A 26,197-nucleotide genomic window follows, 5' to 3' on the forward strand; every position below is an offset into this window, starting at 1 on the left:
AGGTAATTTCCTTTAATTATTTCTAAGTCCTGTTGTAAACTCTGAGGCTAAATAATAGCATTATTGTAGGAATTAAAGAACTAAGGACTTATAAAGACTGGTGCCTCACACAGTAACATAAAACTAAAATACATAAGTTAATTAGCTGCATACAACCATCTTTATAGAATGTTATGGAGTTAGAATTTGTTACTATCTTATGGATCAACTATCATATGATTTTTTTTAGCAGTCAGTCTCCCCTTATATCTATAATTCAGTAAGGAAAAGGGAATAAGTATGTGAACCCATATTTAGATTTGGTATTGTAACTTAATTTTCATTTTCAGTAGGTCACAGAAAAGCATTTGATAATAAATAGTACAACTTTTAAGAAAATTAGTCATCATGAATTAGGAAGATTTTTATAATTTGGTTTCAGGTATACAATGTTCCAACACCAGTCCCTTCACCAGTGCCCATTTCCTTCCACCAGTGTCCCCAGTTTCCTTCCCACCAACCAGCTTGCCTCTATGAGAGCCATTTATTTGTTTTTTAAATGTTTTAGGCACTATGGTTTATCATACTGTTACTGATAGGGTTTTATGTATAACACTTCATCAGCTTTCAGCATGCTATCCTTCCAGGTGACCACTTTCCTCCACTTTGGTCATGGTGTTCTCTTCTCTATCCTAGTGTGTGCGTGTGCATGTGCACACACACACACACACACACACACACACACATACACACACCAGCTCCCCCCCCACGCACACACACCAGCCCACTATGGCAGGATTCCTACAGGAGACCAGTTCCCAAGTTTTAACTGGGTGCTGAGCAAAAAAACTGAAAGTATATAGTACAATTTAACTAACATATGTAAGTCTATGATCTGGAAAGATCTTTGATTTTGACATCCACTTTATTAGATATATGATAGCCTAGTTATTTAATCTCTTTAAGTCTTAGTTTTCTCATATGTATGAAGGAAATAATTGTACCACAGAAATTTCTGACTTAAATACTATATTCAAAAGATAGTATTAAATTCTTTCTTCATGTATTTTCTTAGTTTGTATTTAATGTGTGATTAAAACTCTGAAATGCAATTTTATTTTATTTTGTCTTAGCAGATACAATCTTCAGTGCAGGAGACTACCTCTGTGAAAACTGCCCTTGTTCATCAAGCCACCCATTCATGTGCAGTACCACCTAATCAATTAACAGTTAACAGTTACCAATTAACAGTTAATGAGGAATCTGAACATTTACAGAGTGTAAAAAACATTTCTCCTTTACAAACTCTGCCTATCTCAGGTAAGACAGTATAAGTAAATGATGAATGGACAGCCTGATGTTTAAAGGTGTACATGACAATGCTAAAGACATCTTAAATGCTACATATCTGAGGGGCTGGAAGATAGTACAGTGGGCAGGGAGCTTGACTTGCACGTGACCAAACTGGGTTCAATCCTTAATACCTCATATGGACCCTTGAATCCCTTTAGGAGTGATCTTTGAGCGCAGGGCCAGGAGTAAGCACTTGAGTGTGGCACAAAACAAAAAAGAAAATTGCTCTGTATTTGAGATACTGGAAATTATTAGTAAATTTCAGGTTATAAATCAGAGGCATGTTGTTAGAAATTATCTACTTTATAACCGAATATACTTACTGTTTGTGATAGAGAAGAGTTGGGATCACCTGAAGCTACTCTGGGGCTACTCCTGGCTTTGTGCAAGGGATCACTCCTGGCAGTGCTTAGTCATTCAAGACTTCTCATACCCCAAATGTACTTGTCATATTTCAGTGATGGGAAATACTTAGAGCTGACTTTCATATAGATTACATATACTAACAAGTGGGCCTTATGTATATTCTGTCACTGCAGAGCACAAAATATTGAGTTTTCAGCAGATTTAACTTCCATGATGCCTCTGTGGGTTGGGACAGTCGATTAGAATAAGGAAAAGATAATTTGAGATTCCATAGGTAGAGAAATGAAGTCATAAATATTTACATAGTTTACAATTAAGAAAATGTGGGGCTGAAATACTTATCTAGCAATGGTTTCAATATATCAAAAACATTCTTCAAGTATCTTTAGAAATTTTTATATAGTTAGATTCTTTTGAATTTTTGACTATCTTGTCATTATATCTTGTCTTGTTGACAGGGGAAGGTATTCAGGGTCCAAGAATGTGGTATACCACACACTCACATATGTGAGGACCTAGGTTAAATCCCTGACACTGAAAAAAAAAAAAAGAAGGTATTACCTGCTTCAACTGGCCCTTCCTGGGGATGTATGGCACAAAGATTTTTCTGACACTAACAACTTAGAGAATGCCTGAACCTTGATATACTAACATATCTTAATGTAATATATTTTAGTATATTTTAATATATTTATATCATTATATATTAATGTTTATATCTACCCTTTTTTTGTGATTGGGTTTTTGTTTTGGACCATACCCAGTAGTGCCAGGGGCCATTCCCAGCTTGGTGCTCAAGTATTGATCCTGGGGATGCTTAGGGGACCATTCAGAGCTGGGCTGGAACTCAGATCTCCTACATGCAAAGTATGTGCTGCATCCTTTGAGATATCTCAATGGCCCCTTACATCCATCCTTTTATAAAAAAATATTTTTGAGACACTCAGAATAACTGATATATGTTGTTTCGATGTGCTGGTTTACCTAGAATATCAGTGCTATATTTGTGCAATAGGTAGCTTCAAATAAGAACAGGCTCTGTTTAACTGCTTTAACAGAGCAGTTAAATTATTTAACTTAATTTCTAGGTTTAAGTATAAAATTATTAAGTATATAATCATAATGATTGTATATTTATGTTAAGTATATAATGATCATATAAATGTGTATAATATTTGTAACAGATTTATCACCACACTAACTAGTTGAATTTTTAAGGTTTATTATAGTTATGGTAATGTGTTTATAATGGGGTTGACATTTTTGGTTTTGGTGTACAAAGTTTAGTCACCTCAGCACCACTACCAGAGAGTCTAAAACCCTCCACCCGTGCCACTGTGCAGCATCAGACTTGATGCTTTGTCTCTACAACAGTGCTTCCTAAAGGGTCAAGACCCCTGCAGTGGGGCTGGAGGGAGCACTGGAACAATTCAGTGGAAGCAGTAATAACCTAAGGTGCAATTGGAAAGCACTCTGCTTGTTCTCTTAAAGTTCATTTTCTGAACTTCAGTATCTGTGTTGCAAGCTCTCAGTGTCTGTGTTGCAGGCTATAATGCCCAAAAGTATAGAGAGAGTATGGGGAATATTGTCTGCCATAGAGGCTGGGGGAGGGTGGAAAAGGGGGGGTATACTCAGGATATTGGTGGTGGGAAATATGCACTGGTGGAGGGATCGGTGTTTGATCATTGTGAGATTGTAACCCAAACATGAAAGCTTCTAACTATCTCACGGTGATTCAATAAAATTTAAAAAATTTTAAAAATAAATAACTAAAGTTCATTTTCTGGAGAGCATCCAGTAATTTTTTTTTCTGAAAAATTTATGTATACTCTAAGATGGATGTTTGATGCTCTAAGATGGACAAACATGCATGGTAGCTAAGACAAGTAGTGAGTTGTGCTAAAGTTGGAGAAATTTTGAGGGCCAAAACTAAGGCTGTGGTAGAAGGGCATGGATAGATTAGAGATAAATTTTTAACAGAAGAATTTGCAGAATTTGTTAGAGTGCATGTCTTATATGGATTTAGGGCTGCAGCCATAACATAGTGGGTAGAGGGTTTGCCTTGCATGCGACCGACCCGGGTTTGATTCCTCTGTCCCTCTCGGAGAGCCCAGCAAGTACTGAGAGTATCTTGCCCGCACGGCAGAGCCTGGTAAGCTACCCGTGGCATATTCGATATGCCAAAAACAGTAACAAGTCTCACAATGGAGATGTTACTGGTGCCCGCTTGACCAAATTGAATGAACAGGATGACAGTGATACAATAATAGGGACTTAAGTTAAGATTGAAGGAGAGGGGAAATACTCCTCTGGGATATGTTTGAAATACTAATGAATATCTGGTTGGAAAAATAAAACTAGAAAATTTTAGTAATAATAGAAACAAATTAATGAGCTAAACAAATATATCAACAGATATTTTTATTTTGCATTTTATTGTATTTTTAAGTTTTTAAAATTGAATCACCATGAAATAAACAGTTACAAAGCTGTTTATGATTGGGTTTCTTTCAGTCATACAATGTTCCAGCACCCATCCCTCCATCAGTGTACCTTTCCCACAACCAATGCACCCCCCACCCTACAGGTGTCTCTATGGCAGGCTCTCCCTCTCTCTCTCTCCCTCTCTCTCTCTTCCTCTCTCTATCTCTCTTACCCTCTTTCTCTCTTCCTCTCTCCCTCTCCCCTCTCTTGCCCTCTCTCCCTCCCTTCCTCCCTCCTCCCCAGGTTTTGGTTTACAGAGGGGTTATCTTACTTGTTTCTTTACCTACTTTCAGCATGCAGTTCTTATTCAAGAGTGATCATTTCCAACTATCGTTGTCAAAGTGGTTCCTCCTCTATCACAACTGCCTTCTCCCCCAGCACCTGAATTGGACTTCCAACTGTGAACTAATCCTCTTGGCCCATGTTTCTACTGCCCTTGGGTATTAGTTTTATACTGTTTTATGTTTTTGTTTTTGTTCTTTTTTAAAAATCACTGGAGCGATAGCACAGTGGGTAGGGCATTTGCCTTGCATGCAGCCAACCTGGGTTCAATTCCTCTGTTCGTCTTGGAGAGCCCGGCAAGCTACCGAGAGTATCCCGCCCACACAGCAAAGCCTGGCAAGCTACCCATGGCATATTCGATATGCCAAAAAACAGTAACAAAAAGTCTCACAATGGAGAAATTAGTGGTGCCTGCTCAAGCAAATTGATGAGCAATGGGATGATAGTGATACAGTGAATGTCCTACACATGAGAGCAATCATTCTATGTCTGTCCCTGTCCTTCTGACTTGTTTTACTCAGCATAGTACTCTCCATTTTCATCCATTTGTAAGTGAATTTCATAACTTTACTTTTCCTAATAACTGCCTAGTACTCCATTGTGTAGATGTACCATTGTTTCTTTATACAATTGTCTATTCTTGAGCACTTGTGTTGTTTTCAGATTCTGGCTATTGTGAATAGTGCTGCTATGAACATAGAAGCACAGATGGCATTTCTGCTGTGTGTGTTTGTGTCCTCAATTGTATTCCTAGACGTGGTATTACTGGGTCATGGACACTCAATTTCTAGTTTTTTAAGTAATGCCCACATCATTTTCCAAGAAGACTGGACCAGTTGGCATTCCCACCAACAGTGAACAAGAGTCCCTTTCTCCCCACATCTGTGCCAACACTGGTTGTTCTTATTCTTTTTGATGTGTGCAAGTCTCTGTGGTGTGAGAAGATATCTTATTGTTGTTTTGATTTGCATCTGCCTGATGACTAGTAACGTAGAGCATTTTTTTTGTGTGCCTACTGGACACTTGTATTCTTTGAGAAAGTTTCTGTTGATTTCTTCTCCCCCTTTTTTGATGGGATTGGATGTGTTTTTTTCTTGTACAATTCTACCAGTGTCTTATAAATCTTGGTTATTAACTCCTTATCTTATGGTCATTGAGTAAATAGTTTTTCACATTCTGTAGGCTGTCTCTGTCTCTTGGTTACTGTTTCTTTTGAGGTGCAGAAGCTTCTTAGTTTAATGTAGTTCCATTTGTTTGTCCTTGCTTTCACTTGCTTGGTCAGTGGTGTTTCATCTTTGAAGATGCCTTTTTCTTCCCTCATGGAGAGTTTTACCTATATTTACCTCCATGATCTTTATGGATTCAGTCTGATATTGAGACCTTTAATCCATTTTTATCGGACTTTTGTTCCTGGCACCGGAGAGAGAGATCTGAGTTCATTTTATTTTTGTATATACTATCCAGTCTTCCCAGCACCACTTGTAGGAAGAGACTTTCCTTGCTCTACTTCATATTTCTTGCTCCCTTATCAAAGATTAAATAACCGTATATTTGAGAGTCGGGACTGGAGTGATAGTACAGCGGGTAGGGTGTTTGCCTTGCATGCGACTGACACGGGTTTGATTCCTCTGTCTCTCTCGGAGAGCCCGGCAAACTACTGAGAGTATACTGCCTGCATGGCAGAGCCTAGCAAGCTACCTCTGGCGTGTTCAATATGTCAAAAACAGTAACAAGTCTCACGATGGAGACGTTACTGGTGCCCGCTCGAGCAAATCGATAAACAACGGGACAACAGTGCTACAGTGCTATATTTGAGTGTCAGGATATTCAACTCTATTCCATTGTTCTATGGATCTGTCTTTATTCCAATACCCTGCTATTTTAATTACTACCATACATGTGGTACACTTTAAAGTTGGTGAATAAATGAACAGTTTGAGAAATAGGGGAGATGGTATAACAAAAGCCTAGGGTGATAGGTTTTCAGAAAACAGCCATAAAAAAACATCATATTTTATAAAGCATTGAGGTAAGAATAGAATCAGGTGAGAGATTTTCATTGGCAGGGTGAACTCTTGAGCATTGCAGAAGTTTTTTTGTAGTAGTCATTTGTGTTTGGGGTATAGTTGTAATGTTGTACATTGTGAAGGATGAAATGTGAATAAAAACCAATCTTTCATGAAGGTCTTTTGAAGAGGAAAGGAAGATAACGTTGGCTTTAACAGTGATGGAAGCCAGTTTGGGTTTGCTCTTTGTATTGCTCTTAAGTTTTTTGAATCGGGTTTTATGTTTGAGAGTTGTCAGAAAGAACTAGGATAGTAGTCAGTTTGATGAATTTGTTGAATATTGTATGGCGCGATAGCGCAGTGGGTAGGGCGTTCGCCTTGCACGCTGCCGACTTGGGTTCGATTCCTCCGCCCTTCTTGGAGAGCCCAGCAAGCTATTGAGAGTATCTCGCCTGCATGGATATGCCAAAAACAGTAACAACAAGTCTCACAGTGGAGATGTTACTGGTGCTCGCTCAAGCAAATTGATGAGCAATGGGATGACAGTGACAGTGACAGTGTAGTCACATAGGTTTGTTTAGCCATACTTCTGAAGTCTTACAGTATTAGATATGATAAAAGCAATCGAAAAATAATAGAATGCACTCAACATGATCTTTTATTTCTATTTTAGGAAAATATCATGTCTATAAAAAGTCAGGCTGTAAATATCTAAGCCTTCAGTTTGGATCATTTTATTGTAGCACTTTGTTTTATTTTTATATGTTGCTTCTGAGTAATAACATTTGTAAAGAGAAAATGCTTAATGTAGTTTTTGTATTGCATTTACTTTTTTTTAATTGGATCAGAGTGGTTCACATTTGCCAACTGTAGGTGGCACCAAACCCAAGGGAAACTAAAAATGCTCTGTAGAATTTTGTTTTTCTGAAAGTTAATCAGTGACAATAAGTTTTTGGTTAAACTTTCCAATAGAAAAACTATTAAAGTTGCAGTGGAGAAATTTTTCATTGATTTCCTCCCTCCCTCCCTCCCTCCCTTCCTTCCTCCTTGGGTTAGCCAGCTATGCTCAGGGGTTGCTCCTGGTTCTGTACTCAGGAATTACTCTTGGTATGCCCGGGGACTATATGGGATGCCCTGTATTGAAGCCAGGTTGGACACATGCAAGACCAATGCCCTTCCAGCTGTACTATCACTCTGGCCCCCATTGATTTTCTTATTGGAAGTATTTGACAGAGTTTAGAGATTACATAACTGATTGAAGAAATAGAATTTTCAGGAGTTAACCTGTTTTCTTTAAAACTTCCCACATCATCTACATATGACTGGAAAATGTCTAATATTTTCTTTAAAATAGGTTGAGGGGCCAGAGCGATAGCACAGCGGGTAGGGCGTTTGCCTTGCACACGGCCAACCCAGGTTCGATCCCCGGCATCCCATATGGTCCCCCAAGCACCGCCAGGAGTAATTCCTGAGTGCAAAGCCAGGAGTAACCCCTTTGCATCGCTGGGTGTGACCCAAAAAGCAAAAAAAATAAAAATAAAAATAAATAAATAAAATAGGTTGAAATTTTTGCTCATAAAAGATTGCTTATTCTTACTGCTTCTACTTTCTCTTCTTTTTCTCTTTCTTTTTTTTTTGGCTTTTTGGGTCACACCCAGCGATGCAAAGGGGTTACTCCTGGCTCATGCACTCAGGAATTACTCCTGGCGGTGCTCAGGGGACCATATGGGATGCTGGAAATCAAACCCGGGTCAGCGAGTGCAAGGCAAACGCCCTACCCACTGTGCTATCGCTCCAGCTCCTCTCTCCTTCATAAATAACAAAAAATTTAATTTGGAGCTGAAGAGAGTACAGCAGGTAGGACTTTTGCATTGCATGATGCAGGCTCAGTCCCCTATGCCATGTACCAAACTCTGCCAGGAGTCATCCCTGAGTACAGAGCCAGGAATAAACAGTGAGCTCCGCAGAGTGTGGCCCAAAGGGAAGTTTATTCAGTTGTTTGGTTCCCTCCCTCTCTCCCTTTCTCCCCTCCCTTCCTCTTTCCTCCCCCCTCCCCTTCCTTTCTCCCCCTCCCCTTCCTTTCTCCCCCTTCCCTTTCCTTTCTCCCTCCCTTTCCTTTCTCCCTCCCTTTCCTTTCTCCCTCCCTCCCTCCCTCCCTCCCTCCCTCCCTCCCTCCCTCCCTCCCTTCCTTCCTTCCTTCCTTCCTTCCTTCCTTCCTTCCTTCCTTCCTTCCTTCCTTCCTTCCTTCCTTCCTTCCTTCCTTCCCTTCCTCCTCCCTTTCGTTTTCTTCAGTGCCATGGATTGAACCCAGTGTCTCACAAACAGGGGACATAAATTCTACTGCTGAGCCATATCTGACCCCTTTACTGAGCGGTATTAAGAATTTTAGGAATCCTTTACTGAGCGGTATTAAGAATTTTAGGAATCCTTTACTGAGCGGTATTAAGAATTTTAGGAATCCTGGGCCTAAGAGTTAGTGCAGCTGGTAGGGTGCTTGCCTTGCATGGGACTGACCAAGACTGGATCCCCAGCATTCAGTGTGATACCCTGAGCTCTGCTTGAAGTGATTTCTGAGTACAGAACCTGAAGTAATCCCTAAGCATTGCCAGTTGTGGCTCCAAAACAAAAACAAAACAAAGAATTTTAGGAATCCCATTGGGGACGTGCCTGCCTTCCACAACCCAGGAGATTTCTATGCCTCTTCCCTTTCATTATTTACCTTTTTTCTTAAATAAAATCTTTTTCTGAATTCTGCCAGAAAAATGGGGAACAGGGATGTGGCTTAAGTGGTAGATGTCTTGTATATGCCAAGTACTGGGTTGAATCTTGACACTAAATACTCCCACCCTCACCCCCCAGACACTATTAGATGTGATCTCATGACAATAAATTTTCTAAATTTAAATTAAAATAATAATTAAAAAATACTATGCTATTCTGTCAATGTGAATAAACAACAGTGAAAAAGCAAATCAAAAAGTTTACCATATAGGGGCTGGAACAGTAGCACAGCGGGTAGGGCATTTGCCTTGCACGTGGCCGACCTGGGTTCGATTCCCAGCATCCCATATGGTCCCCTGAGCACCGCCAGGAGTAATTCCTGAGTGCAAAACCAGGAGGAACCCCTGTGCATCGCCACGTGTGACCCAAAAACAAAAACAAAAAAAGTTTACCATATATGAGCGGGAAAAAAAGGAGACGAGATTTATCTTCTCTCTCTCTCTTTTTTTTTACAAATGTGCATTTCACAGAAAGGGCCATTTGAGCTAGGTATTAAAGGAGAAACTCATGTGTATCTAAGATTTGAAGGCATTTGGATAGAGGGAATAACATAAACACGTGTAATCGTGCAACCTGTAATTCAGTGTGATTTAAAATAAGATAAATTGGAGGCTGGGGCAGTAGTACAATGAGCCACCTTGCATGTGGCCAACCTGGGTTCTATCACCAGCACTCTAAGAGTAAGCCCTGAGTACTGCTGGTTGTAGCCCCAAAACCAAAACAAAGTGAAACAAAAAGTAGCTAAATGGAAATACAGTAAAATAATTTGGGAAAGGTAGACCAGGTTCACATTCTAAGAAACTTGTTATATAAAGATAGTGGGTGTAATAAGGAAATGGTGAAGGCAGTGGACAGCTGATGAAGGGTATTTTTACTCAAAGTAGAGGAATTAATCTGACAATGTTGTATCAGTCATTTGGAAGAATGAATCTTCAGGACCAGAGAAGAAACAGTTCAGCTGGGCTATTGTAGCAGTTTGGAGGAAAATGAAGTAAAGTTTTTGGAAATAAAAGGGGAAAGTTGAAGGCACTTATAGAGGTAGAGTGAGCAAGTCTTCTGTTTTTCATAGTAAAAGGATAGATGATGCTGGTGGTTAGGTTGTTGTGTGGATCCTGTTCCAGGATGGGGAATGACTTGAAACAGATGAAAAACAAATATCTGAAGGAAGATGAGTTTTATTTGCTTAGGGAATATGAAGGGAACATGAAGTTGAGTTTTGAAGTGTCAGAGGGTCATCAAAGTGTACTCTTGACCATCTCTGAATATTTCATGCAGATCACTTTAACTGACCACTTTTCTTTGTTTGGGGGCCTGAGAACCACTCTGACAATACTACAGGCCTGCTTTCTGATAGTGCTCAGGAGATCATATGTGGTGCCAGCAATTGAACCATTGTTGGCTGCATGCAATACAAGTTCCCTTAAGCCCTTACTACTTCTCTGGGACTCATATCTACCTACTTTTATTTTATTTTATTTTATTTTTGCTTTTTGGGTCACACCTGGCGATGCACAGGGGTTACTCCTGGCTCTGCACTCAGTAATTACACCTGTCCGTGCTCAGGGGACCATATGGGATGCTGGGATTTGAACCTGGGTCGGCCACGTGCAAGGCAAACGCCCTACCCGCTGTGCTATCTCTCCAGCCCCATCTACCTACTTTTAAATGCTGATGATACTCTGGGTGGCCTCATTAAACCTCATTGCTTTACTCCATGACTTTCTGGAGATGCTCTACAGCATAAGTAACTAACATAATGATCTTCCTCAGCTATCAAAGCAGTAGGTTTGAAGCAGTCTTTCCATTTATCTGTTGATCATTCATTCTTTTTATGGTGACATATACAAAGTTTGAAAGGGCAGTGATAAGCTTGGAAGACGGCTCAATGTCTTAAGATAACCTGAGTTAAACTCCCCCTCCCCTCCATCCCTGCCTCTCACACACTGAGAGACCCTGACAGCCCTATTCTTCCCAAGGAAGATAGGGTCTCGATGATGGCTCAGAAGCTTGGAAAACTTACAGGACAAACAGGAAGTCTTGAGCGTTATTCTCTATGCTCCCATCCTGACCAGAGTTTGAGGTCTACATTGAGGGAAAGGAAAAGAGTGGGGCATTGATCTGGATGATGTCTTTGATATTTGTCTCTTCTAATCCAATTTTTACAACTCGGGAACCCAGGCACAAACTATGTTAATACAGCTTTACTTAACATTTTCCTAGACATCATATAGGCATGTCAAAATATCAAGATAGAAATTTTGTCCTTTTCCCCATAGTGCCAGAGTTCATACCCAGGGCCCTTATGCATAAAAAGAATATATTTTGCCATTAAGCTATATATACAGAGTCTTGAGTTTTATTTTCAGTTTCCACTCTTAATTTTTTCCTATTTTTTCGTATGTATTTTCAGGGGTTAGGGTCTTGGATCACACCTGGAAGTGCTGGGGGATACTCCTCTGTTCCTGAGAATTTCTTCTAATGTAATCAAACCCGGACCTCTCTTTGAGCTGTATCTCCCACTCTCAGCCTTCCCTTCTGAATAATGGCACAGATACCAATCATTGGGGGTTTTATAGAAATTTGATTCTCCATTCTGCTATCTCTCCATGCTCCTCTAAGGGCACACATACCAATTTCCTGGCCAATGCGCTCAAGAGCTTTAACAATGCAGAAATGAGAAGCATATGGCAGGGCCTGTAATTAGGCCATGCTCCAAAGTCATTGTCCAGTGTCAGACAGTGATGAGAAAGCATGGTTATAATAACAAATTTGAATTGTCATTGGCCACATGCTGGAGAAATGTGGCCACATGCTGGGGAAATTGTTGTAACCTACATATCCAGATTAAACCAGGAGAAGTAACCAGCCCCAAATTTGATGTGTAACTCAAATATCTAGAAAAATGGCAGCATAAATCTCCTGTCTTGTTAGTTTAGTTTCATTGTATTAACAAAATCAACTATTTGGCATCGTGGATCAGGAATAAGTGAGATGAAAACATGAGTGGAAAAATCCTGGGATTCTTTTCCCAATGTGTGTGTGTGTATGTGTGTGTGTGTGTGTGTGTGTGTGTGTAAAGATGTCTCAATGGAGGAAAAAGGAATTTACTTCTCTTGATATTTGTATTCTATTTATTAAATAATATCTGGTTTTAAGTAGAGAAGAATATGGTTCCATATATTACAGTTCTTCTCCCTAATTTAAAATATTTGTTTCTGAAAAAAAAAGAATTTTGGGGGCTGGAGCGATAGCACAGTGGGTAGGGCGTTTGCCTTGCACATGGCCGACCCGGGTTCGAATCCCAGCATCCCATATGGTCCCCTGAGCACTGCCAGGAGTAATTCCTGAGTGTAGAACCAGGAGTAACCCTTGCATCGCCGGGTATGACCCAAAAAGCAAAAAAAAAAAAACACGAATTTTTTAGTACTGAGAAAACATATAATGGGTCATTTAGGGGTGTGTATATATATATGTATATATATGCATATATATACATATATATACAGACATTTAAATTTCTTCTTTTATTCAATTTATTTCACTTGACAATGGTCTGTCTTGCCTTCCAACTCTGTCTCCTAGCCTTAATTCTTTCTCTCTCTCTCTCTCTCTTTTTTTTTTTTTTTTTTTTTGCTTTTTGGGTCAGACCTGGCCGATGCACAGGGGTTACTCCTGGCTTTGTACTCAGGAATTACTCCTGGCGGTGCTCAGGGGACCATATAGGATACTGGGAATTGAACCTGGGTCAGTCGCATGCAAGGCAAACACCTTCCCAACTGTGCTATCACTCCAGCCCCCTTAATTCTCTTTTTAAAGCCTCGAGTCCAACTAGTATGCTTTACTCAAAGAACTAGTTAAGGGGATTATTGGTAGTAAAAGCTTAAAAGTAAGTTCCTACTATATGTATATATATATATACACACACACATACATATATATATATACATATGAACAGTATTTTCTGATTATGTGTTAACAAAAATAGTCATGGGGAGAGTGAATGAGAGGGGTCCTAAGCGGGTGGGGGAGTAGGCATTCTGCTGGTATGTGTGGTATTAGAATGACTTATACATTAAATTAGTATTAGTAGTATTTTAAAATTATACTACTACAATAAAAATAAGGGGGAAACAAGGCCAGAGTGATAGTGCAATGGTTAAAGTGCTTGCCTTGCACTTGGCTAACCCAGGTTCAAGCCCCAGCACCTCAGATGGTCCCTCAAGCCCTACCAGGAGCGCTCCTTGAGCTCAGAGCCAGAAGTAAGCTTGGAACACTTGCAGATGTGGCCCAAACACCAAAAATATGGGGAACAGAGAAACACACACAAGCCCCAAATCAGTCAGTTATTGAGAATAATGAAGCTAATATAAATACAGAGGTGTGAAATATGTACTATTGAAAACCAATGGTAAATTGATGAAAGGTTAATTTTAAAAACTGATAGTCACTTGGTTTTCTTGTTTCTCCTCTGGATTTATTACATTGATTAGCACTTCTAGATAAGACCTAGAGAATTGAAGCAGAAAATGACTCTGTTTCTACTTCCAGATGTACTTGGTCGTAAATGACTGAAACTCAAATAGCTTAAGCAATAGGCAACTTTGTTAACACACAAAATCAATATCCAAAGGGAGGTCAGTTGTTTAAGTATGATTTGACAGTGCTTAAGCTCTGTCTATAATTATCTTTACTCATAATAAGTGAAATATTTATATGAAAACAACAATTAACATGATTAACAATTAACATGATTCCATAGTTTTGTTTTGTTTTTTACCTCAGAAATAAGTGAGACTTTGGAATTTTTTACTTGCATTTTCACACTAGTTATTTTAGATCTGGTGTCTTTGATATTACCCTGTTTTGTTAAGTCTGGCCACCAGGCAGAATCTTTCCTCGAATGCCATGCATTGGCTGAGACCTTCTCTCTCCCAAATGACTCACTGGGCCTGGAGGCTGATTACCATGATTGAAACAGCCCAATCAAGGCCTGAATCTGGGGCTGAGGTCTGTCTACACTCTGGAAAACTGCTATTTCTTAGGCACAGAGCAATTAGGTTTTAGTGTATGAGCCACAGTACCAGCTATTTCTATCATGTATTATCTTACATAATAGACCCATGTAAGGGTCTATCTCACTGTGATTCAGCAGAAAAGTTTTTTAAAAAAAGACATTAGTCATTTTATGTTTCATACTTTCTAACACAGGTAAAAAATATCAAATTCTAGACAAAAAGAAATTAAATTATACTGTTGTTAAAATGTGTGCATCTAGGTGATTCTGAACAACAGTTGAATGATCAAACTGTGATGCATCAGTCTGATGATAATACCCCATTGGTGCTAGAATCTGAATGTCAAGTTCCTGTACAGAAGGTAAGAGTAAAATTGTTTTTTTCTTATAAATCTTAAAGGGATTTAATTAAAATTGAATACGAAAATGGTAAGAGATCATTTAAGCCCTATCTTGAAAGTGAATCTCTAATTTTTACCAGTTTGTTTTGTTGTTTAGTTTTTGTTTCACACTAATGGTACTTGGGAGCTACTCATGACTCAGTGCTCAGGATTCTAAGGGGAACACACAGTGCAGGGATCAAACCCAGGTCTCCTACTTGCAAAGCAAGACCTCCACATGTGGAATGGGCACTGGTGAAGGGATGGGTAAATGATCACTGTATAACTGAAATGCAAACACAAAAGTTCCTAAGTTTGTAACTGTACCTCATAGTGATTTACTAATAAAAAATTTAAAAGGACCTCCACATGTTGAGCTCTCTCCATTATTTTTTATTTATTTAAAGTTACCTGTGAGTAACACCCTACCTTTGTTTCCCGTGCTTGTGATCAGCACTAGTTCTCTATTGATGATATTTGATAGCTATCCTGACTTTAAATTGTGTCATAAGACTGTCTTTTGCAATTTCTTGTGGAAATTTTTTGGTGTACCTCCTAAAAAAATTTTTTGAGAACATTTTAGGAGCCCTGGGGCCACTCCTGGTGATACTTGGCCAACCTGGCTCGTGGTTCACTGTGAGGGTCTGAGCATATGGTACTCTGGACCACGAAGGGCAGTTCTTGGGCTCATAGGGTCGTGTGCTTCTAACCCCTGAGCTATCCCAGAACTTTGGGAGGTGATTATCTTAATTAAAATTTCACACACTTCATCTCAGATCACACACTGATCATTCCTTCAGCACATATTCTAGGTGTTTGTGATATGTGAGAAAGACCAAGCACTATTCTAGGCATTTGAATCTAATTCTTAGAAATGTCCTATTAAAGTGTTATTTACATATTTCTGTTTTAGTTCCCTTTTCCTATACACTTCTTTTGTCATTTATTTTTTTCTACCACATAAGAAAGAGGAAATCTTACTATTCCATAGGACTCTAATATTTTCCATAACTATACTGTTTGATCCTTGTGTCGTCTTAGTTTCTGATTTTCTTACATCCAGTAACTGTTGCAATCAAGATTAACTGTATTTTAAGTTGGGTGTTTTTTACTGATAAGAACTAATTTTAGAAGTTCTTCTTGACATTAAACAATATTTTATTGATTTTTGTTATACTTAAAGTAGAATTCACCCCCTTTAGGGTAGAAATAACAGTGCTACAGAATTTGTTGAATATTTGATTTAGTGACATATGGGAGATAAGGCATGTATCTTGATGCAACAGCTTTGGTCAAGGATTGATCCTCAATACTACATATGGTTCCCTGAGCACAAAGCCAGGAAAAGCTCCTGAACATCACTGGGTGTGGCCCCAAGCCACCCTATTTTGGTTTATTAATATTATATCATACTTGTAATCTTTGTTTCTGTTTGTGATTTTGACTGATGCAAATATTTTTAAAATAGTAAGAAATTTTCCAAAAGGACAGGGATTGCAGAAAAACTAAGCAACAAACTGTCAAGTTTTTGTCATAGTTGTTCTGTATGTTTATTCTGTTTATTCCTACTGCCTGATGTGGCATAGGAATTAAAATGTTGGGGAAAAATACAGGTTACAGAAAAATACAGATTACAGAACTTTATGCTAGCAGACATCTAGTGAATTAATCTTCCTGAATAAACTGAAAGCTCAGACTGTTGAATAGTGTTTCCCAAAAATAACTGGATTAAGACAGTGTTTTAATGTACTCTGTAGCCTCTTCTCTTTATACACAGAACCCCAAGGGGTTTTGTTTGTTTGTTTTTGTTTTATTGGGGTTTTTTTTGTTGGTGGGGGGGAATACCTGACAATGCTCAGGTCTTACTTCTGACTCTTTGCTCAGGGATCACTCTTGGTGGGTGTAGAGAGACCATATGGGGTGCCAGAGATCAAACCCAGATTGATCACATGTAAGGCAAGTGCCTTACCTCTGTACTATTGCTCTGGCACCAGAACCCATAGGGTTTTTTTTTGTTGTTGTGCCATACCCAGTGGTGCTCAGAGAGAACCATATACAATGCTTGGGATTGCATCTGAGTTGGCTACATGCAAGACAAATGCCTTAACCCCTGTATTATACTCTGACTCCTGAGTACCTTTATTTCATTTTTTCCATTATTGTCTGATTGTTCTGATTAGGAGTTCCAATACTGTGCTAAGTATAAATGGTAAGAATGGCCATTTTTATTGGGGCTAAAAGCTTTCACCATTACGTATGATATTGTTAGCTTGTCACAATGGCCTTAATTAATTAAGTTAAAGATATTTACCCACTTTGTTAAGAGTTTTTTCTATAAATAAAATGTTGAATTTGTGTAATGCTATTTTTGCATTGTTGAGACCATTGGATAACATTGGATAACATTGCTCCTCCCTCAGGGGGCTTAGGTTTATTAAGTTACTCCCACAAAAGTGCCCCTGAGGCACACCCAATTCCATCAACCACTAATAATCATATATTGTTTTTTTCTCTTTTTGTTAGGTCATTTACATGGCTTATTTAGCAATGTCCATTTTGTATAGGCACAGGAAGACAGTTGATGCTATTCTTTTGTAACATGGTAGTTAATTGACTTTGAAATACTATTAACTCCTGGGCATCCATCATATTTACCTGACTTAAACCTCAGTTGGCTTTACTTCCTAACACCCTCAAAAGGAGGGTCCTGACAGAGGGACTGGGCAAACTGTAAGCTACCCTGGCATCGAAAGGGGAAAAGCTAAGCACCATAAATATAATAAGTTAAGAGCATGGTCATGGACAAACTCTGTCATAACCCAAAAAGGAGTAACTGAATAAGGACCCTGCTGGGGTTAGGAAAGACTAACCTGGCCTGAGGACTATGATCTGGAATATATAGTGAGATGTCCCTAGGAAGAGCCAACCTTTATGCTTAACATAGCTCTTACTGTGTTCATACAAAATGACTAGAAATGTTATAAGAAGTAAATTCACTATGATTGTTTAAATGGATTGCTGGCTGAGAAAAGGATAAAGCAATACACCCTAGATAGAATCTCGCCCTTGAGCAGATCTCCTAGTAATCTGGAGTGCTGAACCCTCAGATGAGATTTTGTCCTTGAGTTAATCCCTTAGAACCTCCCCTGAAGGAGTGGCTTTATTTCTGTTTATTGTTATGAAAATTTTCAACCCCACCTCTGTGTACCCCCACCTTCATGATTTCTATATTACTTTGCTCTGAGGGGTAGGAGGGGAAAGGACTTTGAGATCTATGAGGAGACTAGGATGATGGAACTGTGATGACTAGGATTACAAACAAAACTACGACTATGATTGTGCTGTAAAGGGAGAGATTGGACTACTCTGGGGAGAAGAAAGAAATAAACTGACTGCTGACCAGCCTGGGGCCCTGTTTCTCTGTTCCCATGGTCCCTTGTCTATCACTGGGGAGGCGGCCATTTTCTCTTGAAAACTCACAAAGATGATCATGATTTGCTTCTTTTGGGTCTAGCAGTGTTTACAGGGCTACTTCTGGCTTGGTACTCAGGGGTTCTGCTTGCCAATACTTGGGGACCATATGGTACCAAGGATAGAGCCCAGGGCTTTTGCCTGAGTCATTTGCTACAGTTCTTTGAAGATCTCTCCAGCCTCCTGCTCATAGGATTTTCATCCTTCCATTAATGTGTCTGATCACACTGATCTTTGGATAGTGTATCATGGCTTTGTATTATATATTTGATTATGGTATATAATTATATTATTAATAACTTAAATGTTGCTTAAGTTATTAATTAATATTTGATAATATTTTTGAAGCTTTTGGAGTATTCATGACAGATATTGGACTCTAATAACAAATGTTTCTTAACCTTGGTTTTGGATAATTGAGTTTAGATGATCTGTTATTATAGTTTCATATGTTTTTCTGACTGTCATCCTGTTGTTCATCAATTTGCCCAAGCGGGCACCAGTAATGTCTCCATTGTGAGACTTGCTGTTACTGTTTTTGGTATATCGAATACACCATAGGTAACTTTCCAGGCTCTACCGTGCGGGTAGAATACTCTTGGTAGCTTGCCAGGCTCTTCGAGAGGGACAGAGGAATCGAACCCTGGATCAGCCGCATGCAAGGCAAATACTTTACCTTTACCAGCTCTGCTATTGCTCCAGCCCTTTTTCTGATTAGCACTCAAATATTATAAAATTATGCAAAAGACTTTAGAATATTGATATATAACTTCAAAATGTTTGGTTTTCCTCTGAATCTGGTGAACTTTTTCTTTAGGATATAAAGATCAAGAACGCAGACTCCTGGAAAAGTTTAGGCAAGCCAGTAAAAACATCAGGAGTGCTAAAATCCTCTGATGAGCTCTTCAACCAATTTAGAAAAGCAGCAATAGAAAAGGAAGTAAAAGCTCGAACACAGGAATTAATACGGAAACATCTGGAACAGAATGTAAAGGAACCAAAATTAATTCAAGAAAATCAAAGGTGTGTAATATATTACGCATATCCCAAGGCCATTAAAGTAGTAATGACCTTGGGATATATATTTAAATATATTGTAAATAAAATATGTGTTGTAATTTAATTTTTGTTTTTGTGTTTGGGCCACATTCCAATAATGTTCAGGGCTTTTATCTGACTGCATTCAGGAATCATGCCTGGTGGGCTCAAGGGACCATATGAAATGCTGGGCGACTGAACTGAGGTTGGCTGCATGCAAGGCAAATGCTCTACTCACTACTGTATTGCTCTGGCCCAAGACATGCATTTTAAAATATTAAATTGTTTTGCAAAGTTTTATTTATTTAAATATATTTAAATGCATCTAAGTATATTTCAAATAAGACTTTTTCTCTTTTTTTCTTTTTTTTCGCTTTTTTATTTTGGTTTTTTTTTTCTTTTTTTGGGTCACACCCGGCGTTGCACAGGGGTTACTCCTGGCTCTGCGCTCAGGAATTACTCCTGGCGGTGCTCAGGGGACCATATGGGATGCTGGGAATCGAACCCAGGTTGGCCGAGTGCAAGGCAAACGCCCTACCCGCTGTGCTATCACTCCAGCCCCTTTTTGATTTTGCTTTTGGGGCCATACCTCATGGTGCTCAGGACTTACACCTGCTCTGCACTCAGGAATCACTAATGTCAGGTATCAAGGGACCATATGGGGTGCTGAAAATCAAACCCAGATCATCTGCATGCAAGACAGGTGTCCTATTTTGCTATACTATCTGTCCCCAAGACATGTATCTTAATTATATTAAATTGTTGCTTAAAATTTCAGTATGTAGTAGGATACAGCAAATTGTAATTGTAAGATAATATTTTTATGAGAGCATATATACTTTGTTTTTGTTTTTTTTTTGGAAGAGGAATCTCCATCTAGCTTTTTCTTTATTTGCCTAACGATTGCTTTTAAATAATAAACATGAAAGTTTATTTTTAGAAACAACAAGCTCTGATTGAGATTGTTATATTTTTAATTCTAAAATATTACTATAGCTTATGTGATAGTTAAAATAGTCTATGTTTACAGTTGCTTGCTTTAACAAAGAGTTTGGTACTAAATTCAATTTTGTCACTGAAATCTGAATAGAATTTCTAAAATTTTAAAGCTAAAATTAAAATGTCTTCCTAGAACATTCTCAGATACGGCTACATCTTCTTTTTTAATTGAATCACATGAGCTATACTTACAAAGCTTTCATGTTTGAGTTTCAGTCATATAATGATCGAACACCCATCTTCCACTAGTGTACATTTCCCACCACCAATGTCCCAGTATCCCTAGCACCCCCCCACACACACCCGTTTCAACCCTCCCCCTGCTTCTGTGGCAGACAGTCTCCCTCTTACATTCTTCCCATTTATGGGCATTATGGTTTGCAATACAGATAATGAGAGGCCATCGTGTTTGGTCCTTTATCTACTTTCAGCACACATCTCCCATCCAGAGCGATCCCTCCAACTATCGTTGACTTAGTGATCCCTTCTCTATCCCAGCTGCTTTCTCCCCCAGAGAGCATATATACTTTGAAGAAGATAAAAAATGATTAAGGAGCTGGAGCGATAGCACAGCAGGTAGTGTGTTTGCCTTGCACGCAGTCGGACCCGTGTTCGATTCCCAGCATCCCATAATGGTCCCCTGAGCACTGCCAGGAGTAATTCCTGAATGCAGAGCTAGGAGTAACCCCTGTGCATTGCCAGATTGCCAGGTGTGACCCAAAAAGAAAAAAAAAGATTAATTGGGGTATTTAGCATACTAACTTATATCTGTATTTTAGAGCCACTCAGAATATTTGTGGCTCAGTAATAGAACTCATGCCCTCATAGGACCTAGGTTTAATCTCTGCAACAACAACAACCAAAAAAGTCAACATAACAAATGAGAGGGCGTATCTGGAGCTTAGCTTGTATTTGTCATATAATAAAATATTTTAAGTACGGACTTTAGATGAAATGAAGGTCTAATTTGAACTGTATTATTTCTTTAAGGGAAATTGGATTTGCTCTGGAACCTCTTTCAAATAAAGCACAAAACAATTGCCTTGGAGAAGAACATCAGCAGTCATTGGAAGCTCAAGATAAAGGCAAAGTCTGGCTTCTGAAAGACCGTAACTTAGCAAGGGAGAAAGAACAAGAGCGGAGAAGAAGAGAAGCAGTATGTTATTTTTTCTTTACTAAATCCAACAATGATGTAACAAATTTTTGCTTTACATGTTGAAATATTTATGGTGTTTTCCATTGTCTAAGGAGTTGCCTGTTTCATTAAGATTGGGTTCTGAAATCAGAGCCTAAAACTAAAATTTAAGTCAAAAGACAGAGATAGAGCCCAAATCACTGAGCACCTGCTTTGCAGGCCGGAAGCCCAGGACCAATCTCAGCAGCATGGGTACCCAGCATAGCTCCAGTCTGCTGGGTGTGACCCCAAAATAAAAGCAAGACACACAATGTTATAGTAGAGTACCCTGGAATATTTTCTTACCTCTTAAATGGGAATAATTGTACAGTGAAGATGAAACTCTTTTACCGTATTTTTTTATAAGCACTTTCAATTTTCCCCTTCTAATTTTTTGTTTTGTTTTTGGGCCACACCCTGAAATGCTCACCTTTACTCCTGACTTAGGAAGAGTGCTCAGGAGTGCTCAGGGGTGAGTATGCAGTGCCAGGACTCAAACCAGGGTGGAATGCTTCCAAGACAAGCATGGTAACTTCTGTACTAACTCTTTAATTCCATAAAAAAAATTTTTTGGGTCAGGACACCCAGTGGTACTTGGGAGCTATTCCCAGTGGTACTTGCACTCTATCTCTAATCCTCCTGCCTAGTTTTTATGCCATTATTTAAGCTGAGCGATAGCACAGTGAGTAGGGCTTTTGCCTTGCATGCAGCCCACCCAGGTTTGATTTTTTCCATCCCTCTCGGAGAGCACGGTAAGCTACCGAGAGTATCTTTCCCATATGGCAGAGCCTGGCAAGCTAACCCGTGGCATATTTGATATGCCAAAAACAGTAACAACAAGTCTCACAGTGGAGATGTTACTGGTGCCCGCTCCAGCAAATCGATGAGCAACAGGATGACAGTGACACGGTGATACAGTGATTTAAGTAGCCAAATAATCTGAAGAGATTATTTGAACCATCCAGAAGATGGCTCAAGCATCCTGGGCAACTTAGAGACTAAAATGGCCCCATAATCTGGGATACCTAGTGGGGGCCGGGGGCAGGGAAAGAGGGAAAGTGATAGGGAAAAAAATCTCATGCTTATTTAATATTTACATTTTCATTTTTTTCATTTGTTTGTTGAGATCTTAAGATCTAGGTTGTAAAATGGTATTATTTTTCTTTTTCCTAAAGGACTTCTTTTAAGATTTCTTCTAATGTAGTTATTTCTTTCAGTTTTTTATGTATCTGAATATACCTTTAATATAGCAGTCTGGCATTCAACAGATCCATACTCTTAAAAAGCTATTGTAACGTTTAGTAGTGCTCTCAAGATTCCATTTATGCCAGTTCCCAAAGATTTTTATGGTTGGATTTTTTATGGATTTGAATGGTCTGGTATGTATTAGGACCCTGAGAAAGGAAGGTCCAAGTAATGGTGTCAGTTCTTCAGAAATAATTACCAGTTCTGTATCAATAGTCATTACATAGGCTCAGATTTTAGTTGTAAAGGAAGAGAATCTAAAATAAGTGAATATTAGCTAGGAATGAGTAACTCAGGTGATAAAGATGAGCTACCTTTGATGAGAGATCCTCGGTTTTTATTTATATTCTTGGAATTATATTCTTGGAATTTTTCAATTGCAAGTTGGCACTTTTACATACATACCACTCTGAACTATTACCTGATTGCTGATAAATAATTTTGCACTTTGGTGGCTGGTGTCATGTCAGATATAAGAAAAAATCTATACAGTATCACAGGCATTTTAGAGGAAATATCAGAATATAATACTTGTTTTATATTAATTTTTTATATTGCTAGTATATTTAGTAAATACATAGAGTATGGGGAACATTGTTTGCCATGGAGGCAGGGGGAGGGTGGGAAAGGGGGGTATACCAGAGATATTGGTGGTGGGGAATATGCACTGGTGAAGGGATGGGTGTTTGATCATTGTGTGATTGTAACCCAACATATTCCCCATACTCTCTCTCTCTACTTTTGGGCATTATCACGGACACTGAGAGGTCATCATGTTTGGACCGTTATCTACTTTTGGCACATATCTCCCTTCCTGACTGATTCCTCCAGCCATTGTTTTCTTAATGATCCCTTCTTTATTTCTTTACTTTTAATTACCTTTTAGCATTAAACAACATTGTTTAATGGGTACTGTATATACAGTGTAGTTTGATCTTCATGATTGTCTATATAATAAAAACAAATTTGGTTAAGTAATTTTTCTTCATGACAAAATCAAGGAAAATCTACAGCTACTTAAAAAAATTTTTTTTGGTTTATGGGCCATACCCAACAATGCTCAGGGATTATTCCTGGCTCTGCACTCAGGATTTACTCCTGGCAGTGCTCAGGAGACCATATAGGTTGCCAACGATGAAAACCCAGGTCAATTGTGAGCAAGGAAAGAACCCCACCCCCTGTTCCATCTCTTGAACCCCATGAAAGTCCATACCTTTTTCTTTGTATTCTTTTTTTTAATTGAATCACTATGAGATACAGTTACAAAACTTTCATGTTTGAGTTTCAGTCATACAATGATCGAACACCCATCCCTCCACCAGTGCACATTTTCCACCACCAGTGTCCCAGTATCCTCCCTACCCCCTCCATCCCAACCCTTCCCCTGCCTCTATGGCTGGGACAATTTCCCCCATACTCTCTCTCTACTTTGGGGCATTATGGTTTGCAGTATAGATTCTGAGAGGCTAACATGTTTGGTCCTTTATCTACTTTCGGCACACATCTCCCATCCCGAATGATCCCTCCAACCATCTTGACTTAGTGATTCCTTCTCTATTCCAGCTGTCTTCTCCCCAGCTCATAGGGCAGGCTTCCCACTATGGGGCAATATTCCTGGTCCTTGTGTCTACTGTCCTTGGGTGTCAGTCTCATACTATGTTATTTTATATTCTACAAATGAGTGCAGTCCTTCTATGTCTGTCCCTCTCTTTCTGACTTTCACTTAGCATGATACTCTCCATGACCATCCACTTATAAGCAAATTTCATGACTTCTTCTCTCCTAACAGCTGCATAGTATTCCAATTGTGTAGATGTACCAAAGTTTCTTTAACGGTTATCTGTTTTTTGGCACTTGGGTTGTTTCCAGATTCTGGCTATTGTAAACAGTGCTGCAATGAACATACAGGCACAGATGTCATTTCTACTGTGCTTTTTTACACCCTTGGATTATATTCCCAGAAGTGGTATTGTGGAGTCGTACGGAAGCTCAATTTCTGGTTTTTGAAGGAATATCTATATTGTTTTCCAAAAAGGCTGGACCATTTGGCATTCCCACCAACAATGAAGGAGAGAGTCCCTTTCTCCCCACATCTAAGCCAGCACTGGTTGTTTTTGTTCTTTTGAATGTGTGCCAGTCTCTGAGGTGTGAGATGATATCTTAATTTTGTTTTGATTTGCATCTCCCTGATGATTAGCGATGTAGAGCATTTTTCTTGTGCCTTTTGGCCATTTGTATTTCTTTTTTGAGGAAGATTCTGTTCATTCTTTCTCCATTTTTTGATGGGGTTGGAGGTTTTTTTCTTGTATAATTCTACTAGTGTCTTGTATATCTTCGATATTAACCCCTTGTCAGATGGGTATTGGGTAAAGATTCTTTCCCACTCCATGTGCTCTCTCTGTTATATTTTGGTCATTGTTTCTTTTGAGGTGCAGAAGCATCTTAGTTGAACGTAGTCCCATTTGTTTATGTATGTTTCCACTTGCTTGGTCAGTGGTGTTTCATCCTTAAAGATGTTTTTATCTTCAACGTTATGGAGGGTTCTACCTACATTTTCCTTCATGTACCTTATGGATTCATGTCTGATATTGAGATCGTTAATGCACTTTGATCTGACTTTTGTGCCTGGCATTAGACAGAGTTCAGAGTTCATTTTTTTTGCAGGTAACTGTCCAGTTTTCCCAGCACCATTTGTTGAAAAGGCTTTTCTTGTTCCAATTCACATTTCTTGCTCCATTATCAAAGATTTTGTGATCATATATTTGAGAGTCTGCAATATTCAACTCTGTTCTATTGGTCTTCGGGTCCGTTTCTAGTCCAATACCATGCTGTTTTAATTACTACCAAGTCCATAGCTTCAATGTACCATAGTTCTCTCACAGCCAGAGTATATGTCTACTCATAACTCTAGTATTATATTGGTTAAAGAAATATATGAAAGTGTGCTCTTCACCCATGTCTCACCAATACACACTTAATCCATGTCGAGAGTTTTCTTTCTTGGAGAAAATGGTTAAACACATCCATAAGTTTTCTTACAGGTTTGATTTTTGCTTATTGCTTTAAGCAATATTTTAATAAATTGTATTTTAACAGAAATTTAAAATTACATACAGACTCAATTGTCTTAATTAACATTGAGTTTGTGTAAATGATATTTACTTTGCATGATCCAAGAGGTGCATAATCATTTAATATAGTTTTAATGAAAGCATATATTTTTAAAGTGACATTTATATTTTACTTCTTTTTCTACAGATGGCGGGTACCATTGATATGACTCTTCAAAGTGACATTATGACAATGTTTGAAAACAACTTTGATTAAAACTTTTAAAATTAACCATCTTAAAGTGAATGCAACAAAAGATTAAGATACACGTGGCAAAATAATTGCTTTAAGATACCAAGAAAACAATCTTATATTGTATTTTGACTGCTCCAAAATGATTAAACAGTTTAACTTGCATTTTTAATAGCAATATGTTCATTTTTAATGGCATAATTTATAGGGAATTTTATAATTTTGGATACCTTAAATTTTAATAAATTCCCAGATTTTATTCATACTGCAATAATTGTCTGCTATGTATTATTATAGGCCCTATCTCTAAGAAATGGATATA

At 38.6% G+C, this 26,197-nt stretch overlaps 1 protein-coding gene across 1 annotated transcript in view; it reads left to right on the plus strand.

Annotated features, from left to right (window-relative positions):
* The window catches only part of BRDT (bromodomain testis associated), a 56,411-nt gene extending 30,512 nt beyond the window's left edge, over nt 1-25,899 (plus strand). The window contains exons 13-17 of the mRNA XM_055138508.1: nt 1,113-1,299; nt 14,527-14,627; nt 18,934-19,139; nt 21,144-21,309; nt 25,831-25,899. Coding sequence (XP_054994483.1) covers nt 1,113-1,299; nt 14,527-14,627; nt 18,934-19,139; nt 21,144-21,309; nt 25,831-25,899 — 729 coding nt within the window. The remainder of the gene's footprint in view (nt 1-1,112; nt 1,300-14,526; nt 14,628-18,933; nt 19,140-21,143; nt 21,310-25,830) is intronic.
* Nucleotides 25,900-26,197: the final 298 nt, after the last annotated feature.

Source organism: Sorex araneus, chromosome 5, assembly GCF_027595985.1.
Source record: "Sorex araneus isolate mSorAra2 chromosome 5, mSorAra2.pri, whole genome shotgun sequence".
Classification (NCBI taxonomy): Eukaryota; Metazoa; Chordata; class Mammalia; order Eulipotyphla; family Soricidae; genus Sorex; species Sorex araneus.